At 37.0% G+C, this 18,419-nt stretch overlaps 1 protein-coding gene across 1 annotated transcript in view; it reads right to left on the bottom strand.

Moving 5' to 3' along the window:
• Nucleotides 1-11,728, bottom strand: part of LOC130606014 (CUB and sushi domain-containing protein 1) — a gene marked incomplete at its 5' end in the record, with an annotated part of 426,016 nt that extends 414,288 nt beyond the window's left edge. The window contains one exon of the mRNA XM_057421927.1: nucleotides 11,616-11,728. Coding sequence (XP_057277910.1) covers nucleotides 11,616-11,728 — 113 coding nt within the window. The remainder of the gene's footprint in view (nucleotides 1-11,615) is intronic.
• Nucleotides 11,729-18,419: the final 6,691 nt, after the last annotated feature.

Below are 18,419 nucleotides of genomic sequence, written 5' to 3'. Positions count from 1 at the left end.
CTACCTGTAAAAGCTGTAAATTCATGATCAGTTGGCTTTCTTGTTCCATCAATCCAGCAAAGCAGTCCCTGTCACTATCAGACCTTCCACCTGCTCCCTGTGCTGGAAATCTCTGCATGCAGTACCAGTGAATAAATGATACAGCCCCAAGATAAATTGGTGTCACAATACATTTTTACACAAATCTTTCTCATTCCCTGTGTATAAGCTGACACAGGATCTGCAAGTTTAAAAAAAAGCACAGCCATTTGTTTTCCATTAACCTTCGCTATGTCACTTAGCTGGCCCCTTGCCCTGATGGATTGTCTTAGCTCCTTTGTGCTATCAATATATGATATATCATAATAAAACAAGTTCAGCAGGCATCAAGTCTTCAATGCCTGCAGATCTCCTCCACGGTTCTGGAAGTAGTATCAGCACAGTTTGCACTACAAATATAACTATCACAGAGCATACTAAATAGTAGTATGGAGGGATTGTCTCTAAAAGATAAATCACAAAATGAGATCCACTTAGTTCCTGATCTGAAAACTAGTTCAAATACAGTCTTTCAACTATAGTGTCAAAAGCTGATTTATGGCTTTTCTCCATTAACATCTCCATAGTGCCACTCAGTGGGATGATCAAAATGTTCATCAGAAAATCCTATTCTCAAGTCAGTATTGTGACTGTGTTTTCAGGTTTTGTAGAAAAATTAGATGTGTTGTCTGGACAGAAAACATCTCTGAAACACAGCTCTTCCACTGATCATTTGACTGTTATTCATAACACAGATGAACTTAAATGAACTCTTCTCTTTCATTGTAGATAATGAAGAAACTTCAAGTGGGGTAAAACTCGACAGCCTGCTATTTGATGTCTCTAATTTCTTCCCATGTAAAAACTGACCACGTAAAGGTTTTCAATCAGTGCCAAATATAAAATAAGGGGTTTAACTGACACCGTGATTGCACGTAGGTTATACATATTTCCCTGAAACCTGTATACATTCAACCTTCCATACTCCATCACTTGTGTGTATTCTGTTATTTAAAATTCTCATGTCCAAATTCTGCTGTTCCCTCTCTGTATTGCTACAAGTTAGTTTAAAAATCAGTGAAACCTACAGTTTTGTCAACTTTTTCCAAATGCATATTTTTGCATTGGAAAATACAAAGTTCATTGATGATGCATCAGTGTCATAATAGAACAGCATAGAAAACAACCGGTTTAGAAGTTAGGCAGCCCTGGGAGAGTGATGCCTTCAAACAAGGACTGTGGAAGAGCCAGGCATTGAGGAAGCTTAATACAATTTTTGACAAAGAGTAGCTACCAAGTCTGGAAGAATGTTACTTACTTTCAAATATTCCAATTTCATCTTTTATTTGCAGAGAAGATAACTCCATGCCAAACAACTGTCAAAGAATTAATGGGTGTTACAAGATCAGCATCTGCTTAGTACTGACATCACAAAGGAGCTATGCCTGAGCCTTCTTAGCAACACAGAAACTTTATTAGACACTCAAGAAGGAAGTATTACCTGTGGCAACTTGGCTGAAAAAAAAGTACAAGCTTTCACTTTTACTGATCTGTTTGTACTGAGCTCTTTGTTTCTTCTGACAATGCCAAAAAAATCAAGGCCTCATAATAATATGCTCCTTTATGGTGGCTTAGTGCTAACACTTTTTAATAGAAAGCCTTCGTGTTAAGGAAAATCTGTATGTAATCTGAGTCTTTGTTAAACATGTCACTCTGTTGGCACTGAGAAATTCTACCTAAACTTTGTACTAAGTCTTGAGAGCTTTATCCTAGGGTCCAATTCTTCTATATTCTTGGTTAAGTGTAGTTAGAATAGAATCATAGAGTCATAGATTAATTAGTTCTTTTAGATACATGCATTTTCCTTTTGGCATTCTAAGTCAACTTCTGGGCTTTGCTTCAGATTTTGAGAAAACAGAAAGACTATCAATGACATCAAAATAGACAAGATGGCCAACCTCAGGAATGCATGTTGCTTTTGAGATGGCAGTTTTAATAATAAATCCAAAGATTATTTCTAATGTGAAAAACTGGAAAAGTTTCAAATCTCTACAAATGGGAGGAACACATATAGTTTTATCTTAACGATCTGCTGTTCATTATATATTAGCCAAATTAATTATGAATGTTAAAGAGACATCACAGGAGCAGCTACTTTAAGCAGCTGGCTCCTAGAGGATGTACATGTCACATTCATAAGGAAACAGTCTGAATGCTTTCTCATGCTCTTCCCTTACAACAAGGTATAGACTATTACTAAGCTAATAAATGGTATGTTCTAATTTTAGTACAGGGAAAAAAGTGTACATTAAAAAAAACAAACAAACAAAAAAAAAAAGCTTTTTCCAGAAAGGATAAATATATATTAAATGCACTGGAAGACAAGATGTCAAATATTTATTTTCTTATCATAGTGTTTTTTTTCTTTTGTTTTTGCTTTTGTTTGTTTTTTTTTATTAATCTCCTTTTTTGACCAAACAACATAAATTTAAAAATGAGAAAATACAGGCCAGCGCTTAATGCTGTTGGGTATTTTATATTCTTAGATGCCAATGTAAAATTGTCCTGATTTTGGCTGGGATAGAGTTAACTTGCTTCCTAGTAGTTGGTGTTTTGGCTTTAGCCTGAAAACAGTGCTGATATTTTAGTTGTTGCTAAGTAATGCTCAGCCCAATCAAGGGCTTTCTCAGTCTCGTGCTCTGACAGTGAGGATGGGCATGAAAAGCCAGAAGGGAGCAGAGACAGGACAGCTGACCCACACTAGCCAAAGGGGTATTGCATATCACAGCAAATCATGCCCAGTATGTAAACTGGGGGGAGTTAACCGGAAGACCCAGATCGCTGCTTGGGTTGGGCTGGGTATAGGTCAGCAGGCGGTGGGCAACTGCACTGGGCATCACTGCTGGTGTTGGGGCTTTTTTCTTCTTCTTTTTTTTTTTTTTCCCTTTCCCCTTTTACTTTTATATCTTTCCTGTTGTTATTTCCCTTATCATTATTATTACTAGTATTATATTGTGCTTTAGATATTAAACTGTTCTTATCTCAACTTATGCAGTTTACATTCTTTCAATTCTCTTCCCCATCCCACCTGGGATAATGAGTGAACGGCTGTGTGGTGCTGAGTTACTGGCTGGGTTTAAACCACGACAAAAATACATTAAGACAAAGATACGTTAAAGGACTCAGGTTTTGACAGAGACTGAAAATCAGACTGGAAAGGATGGTTAAAGTGAATTCCCAAAACAGGAGCTATTCCCAATCAACGGTTACTTATGAAGTTTACGCCAAAATAATATTTTTTTGATAGCTCATAAACAGTCTCTGAGAACTTATCATGTTGTAGACTTGTGCAGATTTTACCACACAGCTGAGTAAGTGTCCTTGAAATGTAAATCAATTATACCAAACAAAAACTCTGGGAAAACTGCTTCATGCACCCAAATCTAAACAAGTCAAAATAAAAGACTCTCAAAATAAATGATTTGCAAATTGTATGATAGGATGTGGGGAAACCTGCAATTACAGTATGAAAGTGAGGAAAAACAATATGAAAGAATAAAAAACAAACGAAGAAACAAGATAAATGAACAACCGAAGTCTACCTACAGCAGCCATGACAGGTGTACAGAGTTAAGAACAATGATTTATGCCCCTAAGATATGTCATGTAGTTTAACATGACTTAGCTAATTCATTTTATAAGGGTTAGCAGTAGGAAAAAATACAAATACATGGGGAAAAAGTTAAATGTAGTTTTAGCAGTGCAGTGTTAGTTAAATATCTTAAGACAGCTAGAATGAAGTAAGTGGTCACTGGATGCTTCAAACAGCACTAACAATAAAAATGCAGTAGCTGGTGAAAATTTCTTCCAACGAGAGAGTTAAAGACCTCAACCTCATTAGATTATCTAGGAAACTAGGAGATGACTTGGCGCTTCAAAAGGGGAATTTTAAGGTTAACAAAAAGCATTTTACTCTGTTGAGGGAAATCATAAGGTCACTATTGGACATAGAAAGCTCAAACAAGACTAATACAAGTAAGAAGACAGGGCTACATAATTTAACAGTGGTCATGATAACCACAGAAGAGAATGATCAAGAGAGATGATGGATTATCTACTCATTGATTTCTCCATATCGACTGGATTACTTTCTAAAAAAATAGCAAGGACAGGCAGCCTGGGAAGAATACAGGGATGTTGTCAGAGAAGCTAGGGACCAGGTTCGGAAAGCTAAGGCCCAGTTAGAATTAAACTTGGATAGGGATGTTAAGGATAACAGGAAGGGATTCTATAGGTATGTGGCAAATAAAAGACACACTAGGGACAATGAAGGCTCTCTCCTGAAGCTATCAGGAGAACTGACTACCGTGGATTTGGAGAAGGCTGAGGTTCTGAATGACTTCTTTGCCTCAGTCTTCACTGGCAAAGGCTCTGACTACACCACCCAAGTCTTGGAAGGCAGATGCAGGGACTGTGAGAATGAAGACCTTGCGCCCACTGTAGGAGAGGATCTAGTTCAAGACCATCATAACAACCTGAACACACACAAGCACATGGGACCTGATGAAATCCATACGCGGGTCCTGAAGGAACTGGCAAATGAAATTGCTAAGCCACTGGCCACCATATTTGAAAAATCATGGCAGTCAGGTGAAGTTTCCCATGACCGGAAAAAGAGAAATAAAACCCCCACTTTCAAGAACGGGAAAATGGATGACCCAGGGAACTACAGACCAGTTAGTCTCACCTCCATGCCTGGCGAAATCTTGGAGCAGATTCTCCTGGAAGGCATGCTAAGGCACATGAAAATCAACAAGGTGCTTGGTGACAGCCAGCATGGCTTCACTAAGGGGAAATCCTGCCTGACCAATTTGGTGGCCTTCTATGATGGGGCTACAGAACTGATGGACAGGGGTAGAGCAGTTGATGTCATCTACCTGGAATTGTGCCAAGCGTTCAACACTGTCCCACACAACACCCTTGTCTCTAAATTGGAGAGACATCAATTCGATGGATGGACCACTCGGTGGATAAAGAACTGGCTGGATGGCCACACACAAAGCGTTGTGGTCAATGGCTCAATGTGCTGTCCCTCAGGGATCGGTGTTGGGACCAGTGTTGTTCAACATCTTTGTCGCTGACATGGACAGTGGGCTTGAGTGCGCCCTCAGCAAGTTTGCTGATGACACCACACTGTGTGGTTCAGTTGATACCCTGGAGGGCAGGAATGCCATCCAGAGGGTCCTTGTCACACGTGTGAGGTGTCATGAACCTCATGAAGTTTAACCATGCCAAGTGCAAGGTCCTACACCTGGGTTGGAGCAATCCCAGGCACAGCTACAGGTTGGGCAGAGAAGAGATTCAGAGCAGCCCTGCAGAGAAGGACTTTGGGGTGTTGGTTGATGACAAAATGAACATGAGCCAGCTTCAGTGTGCGCTTGCAGCCCAGAAAGCCAACCATATCCTTTTTGCATCAAAAGGAGCATGACCAGCAGTTTGAAGGAGGTGATCCTGGCACTCTACTCTGCTCTTGTGAGACCTCACTTGAAGTATTGTGTGCAGTTCTGGTGTCCTCAACATGAAAAGGACATGGAACTGTTGGAACAAGTCCAGTGGATGATCAGGGGACTGAAGCACCTCCCGTATGAAGATAGGCTGAGAAAGTTGGGGCTGTTCAGCCTGGAGAAGAGAAGGCTGCGTGGAGACCCCACAGCAGCCTTCCAGTATCTGAAGGGGGCCTATAGGGATGCTGGGGAGGGACTCTTCATTAGAGACTGTAGTGACAAGACAAGGGGTAATGGGTTAAAACTTAAACAGGGGAAGTTTAAATCGGATATAAGGAGGAAATTCTTTGCTGTAAAGGTGGTGAGGTACTGGAATGGGCTGCCCAAGATGGTTATGAATGCTCCATCCCTGGTGGTGTTCAAGGTTGGACTGGAAAGAGCCTTGGGTGGCATGGTTTAGTGTGAGGTGTCCCTGCCCATAGCAGGGGGTTGGAACTAGATGATCCTAAGGTCCTTTCCAACCCTAACTATTCTATGATTCTATGATTCTAATTTAAACCCCTGATTGAAAGTACCATTCATCAAGGAAACACCACAGATTCTTTTTACTTTTTTCAAACGCCATTTCTAAAGTCTTGCAGAATGTGCAGGAAGAACAGATATGCATCTATAGACAGACTCACTGAATTACAAAAAATCATTGAAAGAACTACTTTACCTAGCAGTCCATTTTCCATTCTGTCACTCATGTTTTTCTATTAGTACATATTTATTTCAGCAGCCTCTATCATACTCATTGTTTGACTTCATTATTATCTGTTCATTAAATCTTGAATAATTCAAGATAGTCAAACACAACAGATAGGTAATTTCTGGTACATAATGATCAATAAACATAATACCTCCTTGAACCTCTCTGATAACTTGCTAAAAATAGCATACTTGATTTGAAACTCCCTACAACAGAGATCTGATTCTTAGTTAAAGCGAAATGCACCCATTAACACAGTTTTGCCTCGGAAACTTTCTTATTTTCTTCTCTTTCTAGGAATTCTCAAATAAATATTTAACTTGAGCGGAATAGTTTTAGTTAGCATAGAAAAAGTGTTGTGATTTTTTTTTTTTTTCTTTTAAAATGAAAACCAAGTCAATAAAACAACCTTCTTCTATGTTCTGGAAATAAGCAAAAGCTAAACAAGCATAGTGTACATGCTCTAAATACACAAAAGAAGGGGATTTGTTATCACACCTTTTAAGTCATCCCGTGTACATTAATCAGCTTTGTTGCTGGGAAGCACTATGTTTTCATTTCATAGTGTGACTGTTAATGATACTTGTCCTCTGGGGAATTTATCCATTTATGAAGCACTAGCATAAGACAAAACATATGCTCTGCAACTCCCACTGAATATATGCAAAGAGCCTTTGCACATCAACATAGGTGAGGGGCAGAGGGATAAAAACAAAGAAGTTCACAGCTGAGTAATGCAACACCTTTAATTCTGTGACACCACTACCACCGAACAAGGCAGAACAAGAACTGAGTTCAATTATACCCACTATGGCCAATATATAGCAGGCATGAAGCAGAGAAGGCCAACCATGTCATTGCACTGTAATTTGTCCTGGTGGTTTTCCAGGGCCATTTAAACCAGGTCTCCTTTTGCCTACAAACTCTGAAACTATACAAAAAATTCTGCAAGTTCACTGGAAAATACCTATTTTTATTGTTGAAATCAAGATAAAAATCAAAACAATGTAAGGGGTGGGAATTAAAAAAAACAAAACAAAACACAACAACAACAACAAAACCACAAAACAAACCCACAAACCTTTCACACTTTATACCCATTCATTCTGGCCTAATGGAAGATGGAACAATAAATATGATTCAAGAGGAAATCCAAACACCCACAAGCTAGGTATACCTTCTATATGACATCGTTTTATTTATACATGCAGCTTTACAAGCATTTTAAAAATATATTTAGTTCATGCATTCAAGCATGTAATTCTAATATACTGCTTTAACTTGTTCATGTTAGTGACCTTGTTTTCTTAACCATGGTAAAAATCAGGGCATTAAGTATTGCAAAAATGCAAGGTAGAAAGATCTACATTTGCTGAACAAATAAATGAGCTATGCATAGTTTTACATCTAATTGGTAGTTACAATATTTTAATGAAATAAATTATAATAATTCTGATTTGTCTGTTCAGAAAGCAAATAAAGAAAAGAAAATTAAATTGGCTGTTTGCTAGTATTGGTTTCAGCTGACTGAAAAAGGCCTAGTTACAGCAATAATATACCTATGTTAACATGATAATAAATATGATGTAAATTTGGTACAAGTTGGAAAGAATTACTAAAGAGCATTTTGGGATTGCACAAGGCTGATTATGGAGTATTTAGGGGAATAAATCCATAATTCTATAGCAGGGAAAGGGATGGATTATGATGGTTTGGAGAGGAAATGGTATGTGCTAATATAGGAATAAAAGAATGAGAGGGACTAGTTGCATGCAAACCAGGGCTGGTCATTATGCTAGACAGATTGCCTGACCATGTAAACTGTGCTGTATCCTGGTTAAACTCAACTTCTAATGATTTTCCTGGATTGCGGATTCCATTCTCTGTGCATGTGTTTATATGGGGTCTGAGTGCAGCAGCTGGAGTCAGACCATGACCTGGAGAGCTGTGGGCCCATGCTGTGGTATCTTGAGTGCGTGGGCATGCAAGCAAACATGTGAGAGCTCCCAGAGATCCAGCCTGGTGAGTAGGTGAAGTAGCCTGGGAACTAGCAAGGTGGGAAGGCATGTGTATCTCAGAGGGTGAGGCACCTGGAGGAGGTGGCTACTGGAGGGGAGAGAAGGACCCAGCCAATTTCTGGGAAGACCATGTGGTCTGGCGGCTGACGTAAGACCCCTTGCATGTCTGTACTGTGCCTGTACGTAGGTCTGAGCACCAGCAACTGGAGTGGGTCTGCAGCTTCAGGAGCTCATAGGCTCAGGTGCCAGCAGCTGGGGAGACTGAGATCCAGGAGCTCGTACTGGGAAGACTGTCTCAGCCCAGCTGTGGGGGGACTCACAGTGGCCATGTATTATTTCCCACTAACAGATCTCCGTACCAGAGAGGAAAGCCAGACAGGAGAAACAGGCTGAGGCCACGGGTGCTGTATGTACTCATACGAGTACTGTGTCTGTCAGTGTTAATCCATGTGGCCAAGTGTGAATAAAGTGTGATATATACATGCTCTGATGTGTGTGCCTACAGGGAATATAGCACTGTATTCCAGCATCTGTATGCAGAATACCCATATTCAACAGTGTATGCTGCTTCTTTCACGGTTGTTTTCTTTTTTTTCTGTTCCATATTCGTTTCTTGCTGTGGGTTTGTTGGGGTCTTTTTTGTTTTGGGTTTTGTTTTAGGTTTTGTTTTGGGTTTTTGCTCTTTGGGTTTTTTTTTTGGTAACAATCTCATGACTAGATACAAAAATGAACATGACTGGCTGTATGTTATTGTTATTAAATAATATTTTGGATTACTTTAAGGTAAATGTGATGAACTTCAACAAATGAAAAAATTTTTACTCTGTAGGAGCCAAGGGACTTGTTTTGAACTATAGCAGAATTTAGAGTCTCAAAAGAGTAAGTAACAATAGGTACTATTTAATTTTCAATTAGTTTGATGATTGCTACTTTTTGAAAGCGAAACTAAGCCTCAAGATTAAATCTCTCACTTGTAGAAACAGGCCAAAGTAGAACAGCAAAACCTGTCAATTTCATCTGCTTCTTTCAGCCATCTAAAACTGAGTTAAACCTGCTTAGCTGCAGTCTTCATCAGTTCATAACTCAAGTTCATTAAGAAATCACTTATTACATGCCCTTTCTACTACAAACCCAATTAAATTTAGTGTAACAGAACTGCTTCAAAATACAAAAAAATCAAAAGAAGCTTCTGTACTAACAAGGGGTCTGACACACATTAAATTGGCATCCTTATGCGTTTGCCCACATGATACAGACTGAGTAGGGCAAGAAACAGATGCTATCTGCAAGGGAAAGGAAAAGTTGAATAACTCTTGTACAACACACCGCAAGGAGAGATCATTACCTGTAGTGACTACCAGGACAGAATAATTCCAATCCTTCTTAACTTAATTCCGAGTGCAAGCAGAAGAGATGTGTGAGATCAAACCAAATAGCTCGATATAAAAAATATCAAAATATCAAAATGTATTTGTGTATTGGGTTTGTGTGGCAAGATTTTGGGAGCAGGGGGAGCTACAGGGATGGCTTCTGTGAAAAGCTGATAGGAGCTTCCTGTGCGTCCAACAGAACCAGTGCCAGTCAGCTCCAAGACTGACTTGCTGCTGGCCAAGGCTGAGCCCATCAAAGATGGGGGTATCGTCTCAGGGATAACATAGAGGGAGTGGAGGGGAAGAAAACACACAGCAGCAGCCAGGACAGAGGAGTGAGTATAGGTGAGAGAAACAGCCCTGCAGACATCCAGGTCAGAGAAGAAGGGGGAGGAGGTGCTCCTGGCACCAGAGCAGAGATTCCCCTGCAGTACACGGTAAAACTTTATCACACAAAAAACCCCAAAGACAAACACATTACTTTTTTTAAAGAACCAAGCAAACAATCAGAAAAAGACAGCATGGTCTGATTTTAAGGAACTATTGTTTTTAAGCAAGAAACCGAAGAAAACAGTCTAAAGTGCAGTAGGAAAGCAGAGTCCAGAATGCCCTAAGGATGTTGCCCAAGATCTAGATACCCTGGGAAATAGAAGAATCAAATTCTTGGGTTTTGGTCAGACTGGTTATGGGTACTTGTCTACTAGAAAAGTGCTCAGTGGTTACATCAGAAAGTCTATGTATTTACTTTAACTGCTTCAAAGACAGAATAGTTCAACTACATATCAATCCCAACGACATTTGAGCATTCTGCAATAGTCTAGTTTCAACTTTCAAAAATAACAGTTTATTAAAAATGAAAATCACATTAAATATAATCATTTAAACTACTTGGAACAGTTGCCCCTAAGGAAAATATTTCACAGAGATGTCAGTCACATAGCCTGTATCACAGGATTTGCCAGGAGGACAAATATCAGAATTGCGCCTGGATGCAGTCAGACATGAAAGGCATCCTATCACTGCCAGGTTTTCTGCCAGAAAATAAGGTAATATATTTCTTAACATTATTTTAGTTTTTGTCATGATAGGCTCAAATAACTATTTTACTTGAGAAAAGCACCTAAGATGGAAATAGCTGTCAAAGCTGTTGAATGTTATCAGAAATAAGCTTCTGAAAAACAAAACGGCTCCAGAGGTCCCTTCCAACCTCTGCTATTCTGGGCTTTGTCACACTAGTAGTCTTCCATCTGTAAATATAATTGTTACTTCTGCTTAAAATAAACCTCCAATTTATTACTTAGTTCTCAATAGCACTGGCATCGTCTTGTCTTCTTTTAAAGTTGTATATGTATAAATATATAAATATATAAATGTGTATGTATATGCATAAAGTTGTATATGTCCCTGCCCATGGCAGGGGGGTTGGAACTAGATGATATTAAGGTCCTTTCCGACCCTAACTATTCTATGATTCTATGATTCTATGTAAATCTGTGCAGGACCCTGAAATATTATTTGTGCTATACCAGGGATGAGTTAAATTTCCAAATTATGTATGTAGCTTCTGGATAAAAGTTAGATTTTGCATAATGGAGGAAGACAATGCTTAGACAGGGGCATGCCTTTGTGTGGAAATTGCTTTCTACAAGCTGCATTCCAGGCATATTTTTAAAGCAAAGATCAGACTGATTGCAAAACAACTTACTATAGAAAAAGTGAGCAAGCAAACACAGAGCGAACTGCAACATGAAGCACAACTACCTTTATCAAAAGTAAATCTTTAGATATGCCTCATCTCACAGTTATAACAGCTACTCATTGTAAAAACAGTAATAGTATGACTCAACTTTTTACTATATTCCTGATATTTAAACATAAATTTCAAATTTCACCACCACTTTAGTGACACTTAACAGTAAAGGTCTTTTTTGCTGCACTTTCATATATTTCCTACCTTGGAACTGAGCATTAAACCCCTTTCGTCGATGGTTGCTGTCAGACGTAAAATGGAGTCGTAACCAGTTCTTACTGCTGATAACAGGAGAAGGTAGGTTCATACCAGTCAACCTGGAAAATGGAAAAGAAAACCTGGTATAAACCATGGAAAATTCATTTACTACTTAAAAGAAAAAAAATAAAAACTAACCAAAAAAAAAAAGCTAAAACATACTGCTGTACTGTTTACAATGTATTTGACAACAGTGATTCATTGTCATCTTATCTTAATCTATTACTGGTTAATTTAGTATTAGCCTGGGAGAAATGTCTGCTTGTTTTCCATTACAGCTATTTATTTTGCAGTCAAAACTTCTATGTCCAACCTACTGTTTTTTGAATTAAGGAAGAAAAGCAGTCTTGTGAGCGCATGTGTTTGTGTATGTGTAGATGTATCCATGCATGTAACAAAACCCCCCTCAAAAAAGAAATTTCATAATTGAATAATTTCCCATTATTCAATTGTGGCAAAATTTCATCACCTGACTCCCTACTGTGTCAGTTACCTGGCAGGAAAATAAAGCTCTGGTATTAAGAAAGGATAAAATAAGGGTTACAGGCACTAATTAATGCTATGCTCAGGTGGTGAGTTGCTGGTACGTAACTAACCTGCTAGAGCTGTGTTTTAAAAACTCCTTAGATCAGACACTCTAAATATTTCTAACTACAAACCAGCATTTACTGTTTAAAAGCTACACAGAATTTGGGTTTACCTGTAGAAACAACTGTGATATACTGACAAGACAAAATAAAACCATATGTGAAATACAAAAAATACGTAATTTGCTAGTACCTCTCAGTTATTGACACAATGTATGTTGCATCTGAAAGTTTTTACTATATATAGGCTTCAACCCATATCACTGAACTGAAAACTTATTTGTCCAAGTGCATATACTTTTCTCATAGAAATACCACTTTGGGGGTTGGTTTTCTTTTTTAAAATGAAATATAAATGTAGTAACATTCTATCTGGTACATCCAGAGTTTGCAAAACTCCTGGCTGAAATATTTAATTATAGATGAATTCAATGCTACATTAATAAAAGAGTAAATTAACATCATTATAAAAGCACATTCAAAGCACGTCTTTCATTAGTTACATTTCTAATAAACAGCTATTTCCCAGACACACAATGCACAAATATTTTCAGTTCTATGTGAACTCTACAAGGTGCATCTAAATAGTCTCAAATCTTCCCATTATACTATGACAGATAATGATAATGTGATCTTGACAGTGAGAGAGTATTTAAAGTAACCTATTTTATCAGAGCTCTAATTTAGCTATATGATTTCTATGCTACTGCATACTAGGCATTAATATATTCTTTATCAGCAATGTTGTTTGTGTTTTAATTGAAGAAAGTGAGAAAGTGAAATGCAACTTAATGGCTAATTTAGTTTTTAAGGCTGGCTGAAACTCTTCTCCCCATGACTGACTAGTGCTCTATCTTTCCCATAAACACTGAAAGCACTAGTCTAAAATACAGGGTCCCAATAGGACTTGTGAATGTGATCACCTCTTATGAGGTGTTCAGGAAACACATAAAAGGCAGAACTTAATCATGCCCTTATATTGCTCTGAAAGCAAAGGTTAAACCCAAGAAAGTTGTCTCTACTTCAAGTGGAGATATTAATTCTAAAATCAGATTAAGACTTCCAACTCCTTTATATCACACAAATTATTCGGATGAGGTAAAAAACCACATTTCTTGATATCAAAGTCCTCTTTAGAAGCTTTCATCCCTTGATTTTATTGATGCTTTCTAAATGCATTCTAAAAAGAATATTGAAAGTCTTTCTCATTTCTTTTTTAACTGAAGGCATTTATTGTTTGGGGAGTAACACAGAATAAATCAATTTCTTCAGTTAAGTTTGAGTTCTGCCTCTGAAAAGGATAATGCTTTTCTGAAACTGATTTTAAGGTCTAGCATGTTATAGCCTTATTTGGACAGAAGAAATGATACCTAATATAAATGACATTAATCAGTTTTTCATACACACACACACATACTCATGTATATATAATGTTATTTGGGCATTTTCTGAAATACTCGGTTTGATTTGCAGAAATGTTGAGTGTTCATCTCCAGTACTGACGCCAGCCAAGCCCTTAGCTTCTAACATCAGGGAGTTAATATTGTTTGTCACTTGGACAAGTGACAAGATTGAATGATCTGTGCTAAACAGCATTTGAAGCCATGCACTGAATGGGGAGTAAAGGAAACATGAAACAGCTGTTCATCCACTGATTATCTATCATTTAGTGACCTCTTAAAGAGCAATCCCACGGAAAAAAACAGACAAACAAAAATAACATAATTTTTCAAATAACATCATATAATGATGCATCTGCCTCAGGACTTAGAATGAAGATTGCACAGGGAACCTCAAATCTCTCATTTCTGCGTACTAGATGTTTCACTGTGCTCTGTGGAATAAGGCAGGCTTCCAGGGAATTCCTGGTGCCTCTTATGGCATCATAAAGAACTAAAGGGCCAAGTTTTGAGAGCTGTATGGGTATATTAGTACCATACTACGCCTCTGCTGATAACCAACTCTTCTCACAAGAAATAATGAGAAATAATTAAACCATCTCCGCTATTCTCCTTCTAGATCTGAAGGCAGCCAGGCGGTAGCAGCATCAGAGACAGCAGTAGAAGCTCTCTTACTGTTGATTATTTGGAGGAATAAACTTTTTTATATTTTACTACTTCAAGTGTTGCTTTAATTTTGATTCTTATTCCATAATTTCCTTACACACATACTAATCCACTGTTTATACAAGTAATAAGGCATTCTGCTTTCATGCAGTCTTGAAGGAGCAATGTTTTCCTTATATATCGTACATCAAATACAGAAGTAGAATGTCCCTTGAAGTCTCTGTCGCATTATGAAGAGATTGTGAAGGATTTATTAAAATTACTGCTAACAGGTGTGTCACTAAAACACATTTTCTCTAGCTAAAATTTTCCCGTAGTTATTGTTTGACTCAAATTCAGGTATAGCAAAGCTATATTTCATTAAGAGAACCATCTAGAGGAAGAACAATTTGGGGTTTCATTGTGGATTTCCTAAGAAAAGAAAATAATTAATGTTTTTGTCTGAACAAATAAACCAAATGCTGTTCCTTTCATAGGGTTCTTAACATTGTTTTGACTATAACCAAGAGATAATATATTCTTATCACAAAAAACTACTCATACTTCACTTCCATGAAATAAAAAATGCAAGAATGAAAATGAATTGGAGAAGGTTTTGTCAACTCATTTACCCATATCCTTCTAATTTAGCTATTTTCCCCATTTTGTATTCAGCCAAACATCTGTATGTGGTTGAATTAACATTATTTGTTCAAAAATACAGTAAAATAATACATCAAATTGATTCATCAAGTCTAAAATGAGATTTGAAAATATAAGATCTATAAACTCTAGTTCAGATTAAAATAATACAGAGACCTTCCAAAAAAACCTTCTATGCATCAGTTTTGAATACTTCTACTATTTCTATATTCACCTAACCACAGAAATATTCATATTTTTAAAGATTTATTGATATTTTTATTTTGGAAATAGAGTAAAACATTTACTGAGTTTCTGTAACAGGTCTCTGGGTTAGGAACTGAAGAGAGAAAACTGTACCCTAATTTTCAATTTAGAACTAACTTCAATTTTTAAATCCCTTCAGCTAAAATGCTTATATGAGCAGCTGTGTACTTACATGTCAAAGCAAGAACTTCCAAGGATTATCATTTGCTACTTGTCAAAATAGCAGGAAACATTTTAAAAAGGGATGAAATACGATGGTTGCAGTAAATACATGAAGACAATCTGTGACCTTATATATACTCTCTCTAAATGTATTATATATATTCGATGTATAGCTTTATAAGTTGCATTAGAAGACACATGTGACATTGAAACATGCATATTGTGGCTATAGCTTCCCATGGAGATAAGTTCTAGCACGTGGCTGGTGCCTAAAAGAATGCAGAAGAAATATATGTAACGGTTTCACAGGAAAGAATTTATATCATCTCTTCCTCATGGGAATTCAAAGTAAAATACTATTTATAACAGCTAACAATCTACAAGGAAAGGGTTCAGAACTGGGGGGAGGGAGGGAGAAGGAGAGGGTGGGACGTTTCTCATTTTCTTGTTTAAAGTAATTAGATCCCTCCCTTCTTCACCTGTTTCCATAACCATGTGTAAATGATTGCTTATTCTGGATGTTGTGAATAAGTAATTTGCATTTTAATTTCATATTGCTTGGGATAAGAATTAATTCATATGAGTGAATAAGGTTTAGGGTGAACTCTTTTTCACCCCAATACTACAAAGACACAGGATCAGCTTAGTAAGTCTTAACTTGCTCCTAGATACTCCCCACAGAATTGTTTAGGATAACAGGGTATGTCCCTGGGAAGCTGAATGAGAGTGACAGCTGCTCCGAGTCACAAAACCTGATGATTAACAGTAATCCAGAAGGCTCTTGTTGTACAGGAAAAATCTGATAAACACTTTAAGTCTTGAGGGGCAACACACTGAGCTTGCCACAGAATTTTATATCAAAATATTTTTGTCAGTCTGGGCCTAAGGAAATAGCTCAAATGAAATCCAAAATTGTTCAGTATAAGAAGGACAGAAGAAAGGAAAACACATACAGAAAGGAAAACACATACAGATGAGTAAGGGAATAAGCCCAAGAGTAAATTCTTCATAAAACTGTCAATTTCAATGATTGAGATCCTTTTAATTGAGTAGTCAAAGAATGCTCCATTTTTATTTGCTCTATTTCACTATATATTGACAGTAGAAGATTTAAACATTAATAGAAGGAAGCTATGAAAGTTCCTCTTCAAAATGCAATAACCAAACATTAAAGTCTATGTTCCATAATTGTGTTATATAGAGTTATAACTGTGACATTACTGTATTCATTAAGTTTATTACTAAGTTCAGTGTACTATAAACAAACATTGGCTGGTAAACACTTGAGATATATGTTTCCAATGCAATATGAGTGCTAATGAATTTTGAAAATTTGATAAAGCTATTATAGAATATTTTCAAAGTCTGGTAAAATGTTACTCTCTTCACTCCCTTCTCATGGCACTTAACTGTTACAATGAAACATGCTGATGACTGATCTATTTAACATTAAATTATTATAATTTTATATAAAATTATTTCATGTTACATGTTTCTTCCATTAAAGTTTTAAGTCAGATAGTTTAAAATGGAAATTTAAGCAGAACTTTGATGTATTTTTCCAAAAATGTTTCAAGTTATAGCCTCCCAAAATACATTTTAAATTTCTCATGTTGTCTGAGTGCAAGTTTAAATGTACACTCAGAAGCACTCTGGTCTTGTGAAACAGGGAAAAATTGATGGGCTACATCTGAGCTGGGGGCAATGCAGTGGTTTCTATCTGGACTAGGCTCCCTCTGTAGTCAGTGGAGAGGAACAAGTATTTGGTGAGTGTGTATCATCTGAGGTATTTTAGACTTCCACATTAGTTTGAGATATATCTCAACTTAGAAATGAGAGAGGTAGGGTAATCAGATCAGTAAATATCAACACCTGAGTGCCATCCAAGTCATATAAATGCTATCATAATTCAACACATGGGACATGATATAACTCAAGAGCATTACTCTCCAAAGATGACCTTCTTCGCACTTTCTAATTATTCTAACTTTGTGCACAAAAACCCCGCCAGACTTGTGTATTTGGCTGTACCTCACACTGGATGTTATACTTGCAGATATTTTGTGTTTGGTTGAAGGTTAAAACTAAAGGCAAGATTTTTTTACTCCTGGTGTTTGGAAAACAGCTTTATTAAGAACATCTCTGTGTATTGTTTCAACAGTCTTATCAAATATTTTTCTTGATTACTGCTCTGATATTTGACAAACATCACAGGGACAACATTCCATGGCACTCTGGATAGGATATTCTTTATCTGGAAGATTATTACTGCTCTCAAGCTGATGAATAAAAGAACAGTAATTCCTTATACATCTAGGGGGTTTCTGATATATGGTTTTTATTGTCCAGCAAAGGTGGAACATTAAGTTCTAGGACACAGCAATCAATTAGATTTTATTATTCAATACAGTAATATTTAACCCAAGACCAGAGTGCTGCAAGCCACTCTTCCATAGCTTTCAAGGAGTTCTTCCATCCAAAGCCAGGGAAGATAAGTGTAGGGTCCTAAAGTTAATACAGCAGCTGTCATGAAGGGAAATGAAAATTTAAAACAAGCTCCAAAATTGTTTGTTAAATATTAAATTGAATTCTGAGGATTTTTATTTTTATTTTTTTTTTTTTACCAATATATAGTAATTGAGCACTTTGGAGATAAAATTCTGCTTAAAGAAATCCTTCCCTAGATGGGTGTTATTATTCATAGCTGCAATGATAAAATACACTACGTATCTTACAGCACACATAGTATTATGTTTAGGAGCACTGCAGCGATGGTGTTTTTACTGCCATTATCCAGATGGGCATTTTGGGTCAACATTTTGAAAACCATAGATTTTTTTTACGGTGTTCATATTAATTACTTAACAAAATTCTCTAGTGTCCATACAGGGGAAATTTTAATTTCTTCAATAAAATTTGGAAACTACTTATCTAAAAAGTAGTTGTCTTTTTTCTTTAACTTTCAGCTATTATGGGTTCTTAGTATACAATTAAGATCTAACAAGACAAATTCCAATAAGCAGTTGTATAAATCAATATTCACTAAC

Source organism: Pezoporus wallicus, unplaced genomic scaffold (assembly GCF_028554395.1).
Source record: "Pezoporus wallicus isolate ANWC-B61680 ecotype Strahan unplaced genomic scaffold, APGP_CSIRO_Pwel_v1 contig_6672, whole genome shotgun sequence".
NCBI lineage: Eukaryota > Metazoa > Chordata > Aves > Psittaciformes > Psittacidae > Pezoporus > Pezoporus wallicus.
The sequence above is the reverse complement of the archived record's forward strand: the minus strand, read 5'-3'. Positions and strand labels throughout refer to the sequence as shown.